The sequence below is a fragment of the Rhinolophus ferrumequinum genome, chromosome 3 (genome assembly GCF_004115265.2).
Source record: "Rhinolophus ferrumequinum isolate MPI-CBG mRhiFer1 chromosome 3, mRhiFer1_v1.p, whole genome shotgun sequence".
Lineage (NCBI taxonomy): Eukaryota > Metazoa > Chordata > Mammalia > Chiroptera > Rhinolophidae > Rhinolophus > Rhinolophus ferrumequinum.
Window position 1 is genome coordinate 22,525,521 of NC_046286.1, and position 13,345 is coordinate 22,538,865.

The 13,345-nt window shown below is 32.0% G+C and overlaps 1 protein-coding gene across 1 annotated transcript in view; it reads left to right on the plus strand.

Moving 5' to 3' along the window:
- Window positions 1-4,717: 4,717 nt before the first annotated feature.
- Window positions 4,718-13,345, plus strand: part of GFRAL (GDNF family receptor alpha like) — a 52,459-nt gene continuing 43,831 nt past the window's right edge. The window contains exons 1-3 of the mRNA XM_033103640.1: window positions 4,718-4,864; window positions 6,936-7,088; window positions 12,301-12,708. Of these exons, the coding sequence (XP_032959531.1) occupies window positions 4,723-4,864; window positions 6,936-7,088; window positions 12,301-12,708 (703 nt within the window). The 5' untranslated portion in view covers window positions 4,718-4,722. The remainder of the gene's footprint in view (window positions 4,865-6,935; window positions 7,089-12,300; window positions 12,709-13,345) is intronic.

Below are 13,345 nucleotides of genomic sequence, written 5' to 3' on the forward strand. Positions count from 1 at the left end.
TTTAAGGTGAACAGCCTGAGTTGTCCAGCATGATAGCCTTTATTTTCCTTGGTAAGTGAATTATGCTTCTGGTTTATCTGAATTCATAACACCAATTCTTTGTGAACCAAATGCTGTCCTATCTAACTTAACTGTTGATTAAGCTAACGGGGGCTTATAATACGAAGTATCAATTACAATTTTATACTTTAACATGACTTATTACTTTTGCAAAAATATACACTTACTTTTACTCATTTATAACTCTACAGAAAATGCACAATGTAAGAATTGCGTTAACTACTCAGATTGCGTCTGTTTTATTATATAGCAGAATCCATTACTTTGAATTATTTATTAGGATTTATGGACTCATAAATACTATATACTAGGATCTTTTAGAACTGAAACCTTCCAGTATCTATTTACAAGTTATAAGATGACAAATTTCAAATTATTATCTATTTCTCTTTGAAATTAAATTAAAATGAGATGAAACCATTCAGCTACCCTAATTTTAAGGTGTTAATATTTAAAAAGTAGGAGTCATTTAGTGGAATAATACAACACCATATCGAATGTTTCACATTTAATTCAGTTTCTGTGACCTAGTGACTAACTATGGATTTATTCTTCTTATATTAGGTAGTGTGAATTTATTATAAGATGTTGGTGAAAAAGAATTCATTTATACTTAAAGTAGAATTCATGAATATATATTTGTTATATATGTTATTGAAGAAGGTATTATATTTTCTTCAGCATTCAGTAGGATATATATATTGAATTCAGAAAAAAGGGGATATTTATGATTATAGCTTAATATTAATGATCCACTCATTAAATCAAAACCAGTACATTTTCTGCTCACTCAATGCTAATAAATATTGATGAATAAAGCATAAGTGTGGGTAAGTAAACAAAGAAGGCTATTTCAAATAATGTGAACATAAAAGAATAATTAAAATTAATCAAAGAAAATTAAGGCAAGAAGGAAAGGAATCTTTTATATACTTTTAGTTTTTCTTTGGTTTAAATAATAATTATTTAGTGCTCCAAAATTGTGCTTCTTGTGTTTATTTTTAATAATGTTTTCTTATGTTTATTCTTTATTGCAAAGTGAAATGTAAGAGACTTTATTTTTTATAGATCAGGCAGCAATATAACACAGCACACAAAACATATTACAACCTCATTATGGCCCCAGTTGAAAAGACAGTGATGGCCTCTTGTTTTTGCCTTTTACTTCTAAATTAACCTTGAAACTCAGTGGCATGAAGGAGAGAAATCATTCCTACCAATTATAGGGTCAAAATTGTGCTATTTGATAGTTTTAACCAATATTTTCCATAGTGAATTCTTCAAAATACTTGTTTAATATCATCTAAATAGGTCTTGTGACGTAGGAAAGTCCAAATAAATGTGAGACATATTGAATTTTTAAAACCAAGTATTCAATATCCTAATGAGTGTTTTACATTTTTAAGAGAGTGGATATAATGTACAACATTCTCCATCTTACTTATTTTAAAAGTAGAACCTGTTTTTCACAGAGCATTTGAAGAGAACCCTTGACAACTCCTGGATTAAATATATAGCCTCAAATCATAGTGAGAAATGAATATCATTTTGGATATTATGAGTCTTGTGAGGCAAATCACTAAGATGGCTTTCCTAGTTGATTCACTATTTCATCTGGGTGGAAAGTGTGAAAATCATTTAAAATACACAACCAAGTGAATTATTCAACTTAAAATTTAAATATGAAAGGAAATGAAAGAGAATATGGAAAATAATATGTAGAATTCATTAATAATTATTATACTGAGGTCCTGGTGAGGTTTTGATGATATATCCAGGAGACAATCACCTACCTGTACGTTTCTTGAGGGAGCCAGTCACAAGATACAATGATCAATAGCAAATACAATTCTGGAGTTTTATAAGTTGAGTTTGTCACATAAAACCCTTACTTCAGGGTGTTTCACAAGCTACACTTAAACAAGTAACTTTGGGCCAGAATCAAAGGGTCTCGCTTTCTCTTTCTTGGCTTGCTAACCTAGGATAGGGTTTTGGCTAGATGAGGTTATTCATGAACATATGGAAAAACAAAAAGCTGATAAGTCAATTTCTACTCCAACCCTCAACAACAAAAAAATGTCACCAAGCCACGCCCATGGGCCTAACCTTCCAATGCAGTGACCCAGCAAGTAGTACACATGATCCAATCGGTTGTCTTGGATTCTCCTTAGGAGAAGAGATTTCGAAAGGTAAGATAAAGAAAAGATTTTAAGGCTTTACTTGAAGCTGTGTCACAGGTGATTCATAATTGACATCATCTTTTTAAAAAATTAAATAATTTGGCTCTGATTAAGGTATAGCTAAGCATTTCTTGATTATAATTAATATACTGTTTCTATACCTCAATTGTAATTCTCATATGTTTTTTTTATGTATTGATTGAACCAGTGTCAGTTTACATGCTTACAGAATCAATTTGAATAACTTATACAATATACTAAATTAAGCGCTACTTCTTTAATATTTTTAGAAAACTTGCTTGAATCTTTTCTTTTCTACCCAAATAACTTCTAAATATCTGGAATGTGTTATTTTAATTGGTTATTATCAGTTATCTATATATAACTCATATATAAATGAATACTCAAGTCAGTGTAAGTCTACATACATTTATTGAATATCTATAATGCGTCATTGTGTTTGATAATGAGAATACAATTATGAATTACCCCTAATGCCTGCCCAGTAAAAACCTAACACCCAGTGATGGAGACAAGAACTAAAATACACATTTTTATTACAGAACAGTAAATGCTGTCATTGAGGAATTCCACAAATTGTAGTAAAATAGATGAAGGGTGCTAAATTCAATTTGGATATAGGAAAAGCAGATATTGAATTTCGGGAAGGTTTCCATAAAATAGATAATTATTGTGTTTATTCTTTAAAAAAAAAAAAAGTTGTCCCATGGGGAAAAGAAAAGGAGTGCGTACTAGTGACCATACAGTAAATGCTCAGAAATACAAGATAGCATGGAACATTTGGGAAAACATAAATGCTTGAGGACTTCCACGTTGCCCATGAGAGGGAATATGAGAGTCATGCTATGAGGGATCATCCAAAGGATGAAGCGGAGAAGTGACAGGATTAGAATGGTGCATTCGGCAGATTAAGGCATGTAAAGAATTTATCTGAATAGATGAAACTGTAGGCAGATTGACTAACTAATGAGTTGGTCAAATATTCAAAATGAGAGCCAATGAAATATGAAAGAATGGAGATGGGAGAGTAATTTGAGGATAGAAAAAGGGTCTACCATAAATCCAAAGATTCTAGTTTGGATGCCTTTCTCAATGGTGGAATTGCTGATGAAGTGGGGTGGTTATGCAGGGAGTGGTAATGATGAGGACAATATTAAAGATATTATAGTCTGGAAGTGTGTTTGGAACATTTAAGTGGAGATAACAGTAACTGTTATCTGTAACTGGAACACTGGATAATAATGGGATTGAATTTACATTTGAGAATCATCAGTGTAGAGACTTTAGTTAAAACCAAGATAGTACATGGAATTAATGCAGAGAATGTGTAAAATGAGAATGGGAAAAGTGTGAGGATAGAACCTAAGCTAAAAATATACATTAAGAGAAGAGTAAGAGGATCCTGGGAATGTTTCTGACTATGGTCAGAAAATGTTAAATGAATAAGTCTTAGGAGAACTAGAAGAGAAGGTTACAAAGGAAGAGAGAGTTTCAACAACAAAATGACGACAAAATGCCCAGTGATAAAAGTAGGCAAGATGAAGTCTTAAAACTACTAAATTTGATACTATTAAAATGATTAGTGTTATAGAACAGAGAGAGTTCATTCACCTGGCACTAGCAGAGCCAAACTCTAAACACTGAGAATTGCAGTGGAGGTATATTGGTTATTTTATTGATGAATGGCACTATCCAGGAGAATGGGAAACCAATGCTCCAAAGCCCGAACTCACCTATGGCAGGTTATAGATTATATCGGACAAAATCGTAAGACACGGTGTGTAGGTTAGAGGTTAGGGGTCACGTTGGGAGCTGATTGATCAGAGGTGAGGTAAGGGTAGTGAATCATTTCTTCAAGTCTTGAGGAAAGTGCTAAGGTCTTTTCTGGAGTCCCTCTGTCCAATCTCATGGGAAAGTAGCCAGGGGATCATTCCTCCTTAAGGCTCAGGAGCTGAAACATAACTTAGGTCAAGATGCTACCTTTAGCCAGAGGTTCAGACTTTAGTGAGGTCCCCGCTACCCTCTGCTGCCTGGTGCTTGCTGATTATCTGGGAGAAAGGCTAGGTCTTTGAGGGGTATATATAGAGAGAGGGAAATGATTTCTAGAGCTAGGATTTAAAACTAAATTTAATCAAAGCCATAAGGACCCTCAGTTTCATTAGGGCTTTTTAAAGTGCAATTTCAATGGAGCAATCATCAAAAATATACATTGTAAGTTGAGAATAAATAGGCAGGAAGAAAGAGAGAGCACAAATACAGATTATTCATTTAAGAATCTTATATAGGAGAAATATAGGTGTATATCTAGAGAGGAAGTTAAGATCCATTCCAGTCTTGTAATGATTTTGTCACATTTTATTTTCCACAATTCTGCTTTTTATTATTAACAATTTAGATTTGAGGTAAATAAGTGCCGTATTGTAATATTGCAAATTTGTTTTTGTTGTTCTGTTATGTTGTTATGCAAGTTATGGGGGTATACTCAGAAAATGAACCCACTTCCCAAACCACTGATTGCACATATTTAAGAGAGCAGTGCCTCCGTGATGCAAATGGATGTAAACATGCATGGAGAATAATGGAAGATGCTTGCAATGTTTCAGGTAAAGCAACTTATTTAAAATACATTCAAATGATTTCCTTTTACTCAGATGAAAATAGGATTTGAAATTTTCTTTTACTATTTTAGGAACTAAGTTTTGTTCTGAATACTCAAACTGGATATTCAAATGATTCCCCTTCAATTGCTTATTATTGAATTTAGTTATAAAAGAATATTCTTAAATAACTCAAGGGCCTTAATGCATTGACACCATGGGCAGCTTTATGCAACATTGCAGTCTACTTTTTTTTCTCACTTATCTCACTATGTATAATGTTACAATTATATGTATGCTTCTTAGAAGCATGACACTTTTCTTTAAATGTCATTTTGCTTATATATTGATATGTGAATTATAAAATAGGGGAAAATAATATTTATGATGATCAAAGACATTGCTATTTATTTGCATGTGTATAATACTCATTCTATATTCTTATAACATATACACTATTTTCCATTCCAACTGTGTCAAGAACAAGCTAGCATATATTATTATTGTTACCTTGTTCTACATTCCAAACATTTGAGGGGAGGCCCAAATAGTAGATAATGTAAAGATAAGAGAGTCACTGTTAACTTGTTTAAAAAAGAAATACATCCTAAATATATTAAGTAGCTCAATGAATATTAAATGAGAATATTAGAGGGAGATTCCATTTACTAAAAGAAGATAAACTGATTATATAGTGGAAAATTACCCTACTAATATCATGACAAAACTTCAAAAAATAGTATCTAACATAATGGTATTTTCTTATCATTTTGTATAATGACTATTAAAATTCTTTAAAAACTTGATAAACTTTCTCAAATATTCAGTAAAGGAAATCCAGAAGGGAAAATAAAAATGTATTCCTCCACAACCCTCTTTGTTTCTCCATCCATTTCATGAAGAGTTAAATCTGTACCGCTCATGACTCCTGCCTATCAGCATGTGCTTCCTCGGCCTCCGGAAAGATGTAAGGTGGCGTGTGTTGGGTGAAGGGGCAGTGACCTGTAATGTAGTTCGATGCCAGTGTTCACAATCTCCACCAGCACAGCAGCTGCCCGACCCCATGACCTCAGGAATTACGTAGGCTGTAGAGGGAGAGAGGTGCCCTTCTCTTGCCTGCCTTTGAAGAGAGTACATGGAATTTTTATACTCCAGGGAAAATTATAGCTCTGTAATCCAACATTCTTATTACTGTTCAGGAAAAGAATGTCAAAGGCATAATTTTCTCAAAGCAACACAGTAATTTTAAGATGAGAATAAAGGGCAATGACAAAAAACAATCTGTTATTTGTTTTGATGATGAAGCTTTTTGTTACATTTTATACAGCAATTTAAATATCGCATTCAAGGTGTCATGAATCAGACCACATTTCTATATTTCAGTATACAAACAGCAAGTCATTGGCACTGAATTGCAATATTTGCATAATTATCCCATGTATGAAGCTAAAATAGAAATAGTCTCAAATACACAAATGAAATGATCTCAAGTAGTTTTATTCAGGAAAAAAATGGGAAAAAAAGAAAATTGTCAGATAGATGAATATGGCTTTATGAATTAAAGCAGAAAGTGAATTACTGATAATTATGAAAGACTTACTATTTAATAATATGTATCGAGTGCTTTCTAAGTGTCAAGACCATTTCATTTCCCATGATAATTTTAGAGCCACCTGCACATCTCTTGTTATAATCTTAGAATGACATGTAAAATAAAATAGCAGATTAAGACAAAATAGTTACTAAAATATCTAAATTGACAAAATATCTAAGATTGCAGAGCATTCTGTTCATCTCATATAGAGGCAGCCTTCATCATTACTGAAGAGCAAAAATTGGCATTCTATGTAGGGACAAAGCTATTTTAAAATTTGGAAAATTTTAATCTACTTTAGGAAGTGAATATTGGGAGGAAACGACAATAAAAACAGATTTCTTTTTGCATCCTACGGCAACCCCAGAGAATCTTACCATAATAATGAATTACTCAGATTAATATATTAAAAGCATTTTGGGTATGCTGGGGGTATATTCAAGGTAATATCTGGAGTGTTATATGTTTGACTGTGAAATCCAGGTAACTTCTGCAAGATGAAGGATTTATCAGGCTGTAACCTGAGCATCCAGTCCTTAGTGGAAAGCAATTTCCAATTTAAAGATTGTCTCTGCACTGATGACCTGTATGGTACTGTTAACAAATTGCTTGGAAAACAATGCATCAATGAATCAGGTAATACATTTTTATATGGAATATTTAAAGTCACGAAAAAGAAAAGGACAATTTTAAAATGAATCACATCTATGTAATTTCATTAACATGTTTTTGTAATTTGATTAATTCTTCATTCAATTTAAGGTTCTGTGGGTTGCACATCTCAGTAAGTGCATAACATATTTCTGTAAATGTTAACTACAATTTTAAGGTTCATTCAGTTATAATTCATTAGAATTACAGATTTAGTCCATATATTTGTGGGGTTCATTTATAGCTTTGCTCAGGACCTAAATGATAGAAGAAAAATAAGGTATTGTTTCTCTTGTTAAAGAACTCAGGGTATCCCAAGAAAGACCCCAATATAACCACTTATCTAAAATTATACTTACCTTTGAATAGAAGCATTTAATCACTTAGTAGGCATTTATTTACTGCCTCCTCAAGGTGCCAGGCTAACACAGGAGTAGTGGTAATCAAATTAGTCTGCCTGTGTCCTTGAGGATACATACAGATTTTTCCAGGGGATATGTGGGATCACATAGTTCTAAAGTGATCAATTTCCAGATTCGCAACTTCCCTATGTACTCTCTCTGAAAAGTGGTAAACTTGGGAATGCACCTCATGTCATAAAGTTCTCACCTCTTCTTTCACAATCAACCTTCTCTCACTTTGGAAGAGATATGGTAGGTTTTCCTCTTGTCTGTCTTGAATGGTCCGGTTGTCCAACATTAAACAATTTTCTGTTCTATAATGTTGCCTTTTTCCAGAATTTCATATACATAGAATTATAACATGTAGCCTTTTGAGCCTGATTTCTTTTATTTAACACAATGCATTTGAGATTCATCGTTTCTTGTCTAAGTTTGTTCTCTTTTTTGAGGAGTTGTATTCCATTGTATGGTTATACCCCAGATTGGTTATTATCCATTCACAATTGAAAATCATCTTCATTGTTTCTAGGATTTTAGAGATTACACATAAAGCTGCTATAAATATTTACACACAACAAAATTGTACAAATATAAGTTTTTATTTCTCTTGGGTAAGAAATTGTTTGGTCATAAGATATAGTATATGTTTACCTTTATAAAAAGCTTTCATACTTTATTTTCTTTCAGTTGCTCCACATTTTCAGCAGAACTTTTTGTTTGTTTGTTTGTTTTGCATTCTAGTACATATTTAGTGGTATCACACTGTGGTTTTACTTTGCACTTAAATAATAATGTTGAGCCTATTTTCATGTGCTTATGTGCCATCTGCTTATATTATTTGGTAAAGTGTCTCTTCAAAAGTTTGTCTATTTTTAAATTGAGTATTGGCTTTTTTATTGAGTTTTTAGAGTTGTTTCTCTATATTTACTAGAGTTTATTAGAGTATGTGTTTTATAAACAATATTTTCCAGTCTATGTGTTTTATTTCCTTAAGACTGTTTTTCAAATACTGAAGGTTTTTTGGGGGGTTTAGTTGTGTGTTTTTTTTAACTTTAATGAAGTTCAGTTTATCATTATTTTTTCTTTTCTGGATCATACTTTTGTATAACTTGAAGTGAAGTAGAAGAAATAATGGGGACTTAGAAGACTTCACAGAAAAAATGGCAGACTTGGGCCTTTTCAGGTGAATTGAGTTCATTAGGGAGACAAAATAAAATGACTGGTCTAAACAGAGGAAATAGAATGAAGCAGAACACATTTGGGGAGCAACACATTCTTTGTTAAGCTGGATTGTAGAATGAAGAAGTATTAGGAGATGGTGCTGGAAAGAAATCAGATGTTTATAAAAAGGTGGAAAGCTTAACTTTCTTGTAGAGTTCTTTCATTTCTTTTCTAAAGAGATTAGACTTTAAACCCTTGTTATGAGGGTTTACATTTTAAGCAGAGAATGCAGAATCAATGTTTCAAGAGTTAACCCTGGTAATAGTGTAGAAAATGGAATGGAGGAGAGGGAAAAATGAATGTTAGGAACATCAGGTAAAACAGTTAAAAGTTCATCCAAATAATTTAGAAGAGAGGTGATACATGCCTCAACTAACACACTGGGGCTGAGGACTCTAAGGAGAAGACATATTTAAGATATATTTATGAGTTATAATCAATAGACATTGGTGACTATTGGATATGAGGGGTATGAAATATTTATTTTTAGGGTTTCCTTTTTACTGTTTTAGTTTCTATTTCTCTGCTAAGTTATTCCTAATATTTCCAAATTGTCTTTCAAATAACTTTAATAGCTGACTTAGGACAAAGATATTGCTGTACACTAAGGCAGGAATGAAAGAATAAAGTACAGGATTGAGGACAAAAATGATGAGTTATATTTTGGAGACATTGCATCTGGATCACGCTTTGGAACATTCATATTAGGAATGTCAGCACTTTGTTTTAAGTTTCACACAATAAAAAAATAGCTTTAAAAATAAATTCCTCATCTAACTGGCAATTTGAAATGTGTATGTTGTATAGAGAGGAATAATCTAAAATAGACAGAGATTTTTGGAGTCAAAGTTTCATAAGAAGTAAATAAAAACATGAAGGAATATAGGATTGGCCAGGAAAAGATATAAAGTGAGAATACAAGGATTTTGAGAACAACATTTGAGATCTAGTTGAAAAGAAAAAGAAAAAAGTATTAATGACAGATAAAGAAACTATAAGGAAGCAGAATTTTTGAAGCTAATGAAAGAGAGGACAGAGAAAATAATCAACAATTACAAATGTGGAGTAGAAATCCAGTAAGATAGAGTCAGAAATTACATTAATTTTCTATTAATAGGTCTTTACTAGTTTTAGAGTTAAGTAGGCTGAAATGGAAGTATGTTGAAATGCTAAAAATATTTTTGAATTTTGTTTCAAGGTAAAACAACTTAATTTATCACTCAATAGCAATTTTTATCATACCAAGTTTTGATGAAATGTAGTTATCAGTCAACAGTTACATATAAATTTAAAGCAGTCAAATTGAAATCAGTTCACATATTTAAACCATTTTTTTTCTGTAATAGATAGCTATTAAGTGCTACTATGTGGTGATACTGGTAAGCCAGGAATATTGAAAACCTCATGTAAGGAAGAGTTTCATATGGGCAAGACCTAGAGGAGAAGACCTAAGCCATTTCACAAATGCAGTTGATGGTGAGCCTGACCTATTGACATGTTTACAAAGAACATTCAGCTGATTGCTTGTAATTCATCATAGAGTAAACAAGGAAATCATAATTGAAATCTTAGCATTCATCCCATGTCAACTGCAGTATCCTCCACAAACCTTTAACTAGCACTCCAATAAGACATGATCTGTCTCCTTTACATTTCCAAAACATTCCCCAACATATATAGGCATACACTATCCTATTCTCCATTGATATATTGTAAACTTCTTGAGCAAATCAGCTTTGGAATCTCTCTCTCTCTCTCTCTCTCTCTCTCTCTCTCTCTCTCTCTCTAATATGCTAAAACACCTAGGGCCTGACACTTAGTACGTGATCAATAAACAGATAATGTGTTTTTAATTCATTAAATATATATCTGAGCATCTAAATCATGTAAAGATGGATAAGACAGTCCCTGCTCTTGATGAACTAAAATACAGTAATGTAAAATTGACATTAAGCCAGATTGTTTCATTTAGTCTAGCTTATTTTATTTATTTATATGAATAATGAAATAGATCAATTTTTGGAGGGGTTTAAAGATTATTTTAAAGCACATAATTACCAATATAAGAGAACTAATTATATGAGGACAACATTCATTCACATGCATCTTATGCATGCCTGGATATACTCATTATAAGGGATAGAAGGGAGGGTGTTCGTTCTAGTAGGGGAGCCTGGTTTATATAATTATAACAATCCATTGTGAGCTGTTATTTGAGAAACGTGCAAAATGCTGTAGTAGTATATGCTTCAAAACACATGACTACAAAGGTTGTACTTTGAACAGTACTAAAAATGGTTCTGGCCATTTTTAAGGAAACATTTTCATATCACACAACTGATGATAATGTCTTTATCTTTCATGAGTATGAGGCATTTGTAAAATGAAAAATCATTTAATAAAACAACTATTTTTTTAACAGCAGAATATCCCAAGGGGGTTGGGGGATATATATATATATATATATATATATATATATATATATATCACACACACACACACATACATACACATATATATATAAATATATATGTATATATATACGTATATATATACATATACATATATACGTATATACATGTATATACATGTATATATATATACATGTATATATATATGTATATATACATATACACATATATGGATATATGCATGTATATATAAGTATATATACATATATATCCATATATATGGATATATATATCCATATATATATGTAAAACTGGCTGAGGGATGAATGGTCAAGGAAGTTTTCATTGTGGAGATCTGCTTGAAGCGCCTTAGGAAGATAAGATTTTAGAAGTAGATGGTATACGAGTACTTCTGAAAGGCTATGTGAAGCTTATTTGCAGTCTTACATTGAAGTAGTTTTTTTTATGTTCTTTCTATAAAGTTTATACAATTATGAGCTTATTGAAACTATCTAGTAAAAGAAACATTTTCAGTGAGGGCAATATAACCACGAAGGGATGAAAATTGGTACTTGGGGTGGGGAAAAAAATGTTTTTACTCTTTCTTATGTATAAATCACAAATATACATGTAGTTTCTAAACAGATAGTATGTCTTGTGAAATTAAAATTTCATGAGGGGGTAGTAAATTAGGAAAAAACTGTCTAAAAAAGCTTGTTAAGGGGGGAAATAATGGAAAAATTTTGAGAAACATTTTAGTATAGGTACATTTCTAGGACACAATGGAAATTCATAAAACTTATGTCAGAGAAATAAAGGATCATCTTATAAGTACTTTAAGTTGCACATGATTTCTATCAGTCATTGGTAAAATGTAATGAAAAGAGAAAGTAAATGATGAAGAAAAATGTCATTTAAAAAATTGAGCATTACCATTATGTGGTTACACAAACTATAATCAATGTTTTATATCTCACTCAGTTTTTAATATTTCAAGGTTATCTGTCATAACACTCTGGAGATAATTGTTAATTGGTTTTGAAAGGCAACAGTTATTTTAGTATGTATAAAAGTTATGTCTATATCCTTTTTAGAAAACATTTTAAAAGGCCACAAGTAAATGAATTGAATTAATTTTTATTCACCCCTTTAATGTATTCATAGAGAAATCAGCACTATCCTCATATTTGGCTTCACAATCAAATATCACACAATGGCTCCATCAGAAAGATGTGTCACTAATGGCTGAAAAAAAGAGTGACTGTGTCATAGCAGCACGTATCTGCCAGGAATCTGAACATTGCACTCTGTTGTATGAGAATTTTAAGAAAACCTGTGGGAGTGAATCAGAACCATGCAAGACTCTCGATGGAGGCCACCTGTGTGTAGCATTAAGAGAAAGTCTGAAAGAAACGACCTTGTGGAATTGTCAGTGCAATGACCCTTCAAAAGTAGAGTGCATTGAAATTAAAAGTTTGTTTGAAGACAATTGTATACAGGATGCTCAAATGAATGAAGTTCCAGCCTTCAGTGAAGAGGACGAAGATGGATTCAACCAGGACATTGTTTTTGGTTGGTATTCAAAAGAATTTAGAAACATTAAGTATAATCACAAATATGAGTTATAAAGAATATTCAATTTCTAATTCCAGCTCTGTCATTTCTGCCTGTGTTTCTCCTAGGAAATGAAAATTTTTAAAAATTAATACTATGATTATTTCCCAAAGGGACTATGAAGAAAGAAGTAGATGCTAAAAGGTTTTATCATAATGTTACTTTTATTCATTCATTCATTCATTGAACAAATACTTATGAGATATTTACAATGTACTAGGTTCTGTGCGGCAGAATTAAAAATAAAGCAATAAAAAGACCCCTGTCCTTCATTAAAGGAGCTTATTATTTTTTTCGGGAATTTAAAAAATTAAAGAAATAGATAAAAACTGTAAGTGATGATTGTTTGTATATTTAATAGATATTTCTTTTGAGTGCCTACCATGGCCTAGGCCATGTTCTAAGATGTGGGGTTAAAGCAGTAAACAAAACAAACAAAAGGCAATGCACTCTAGGAGCTTCCATTCTAAACAGAGTTGTGTCTTGAGTCGATTTCCCTAGAAACAGACTCTGAGATAGAGGTTGGCACACAGAAAATGTATTGAGCTGAGGTCTCAGGAACAACAGCTAGAATAAAGTGAGGAAAACAGGATGA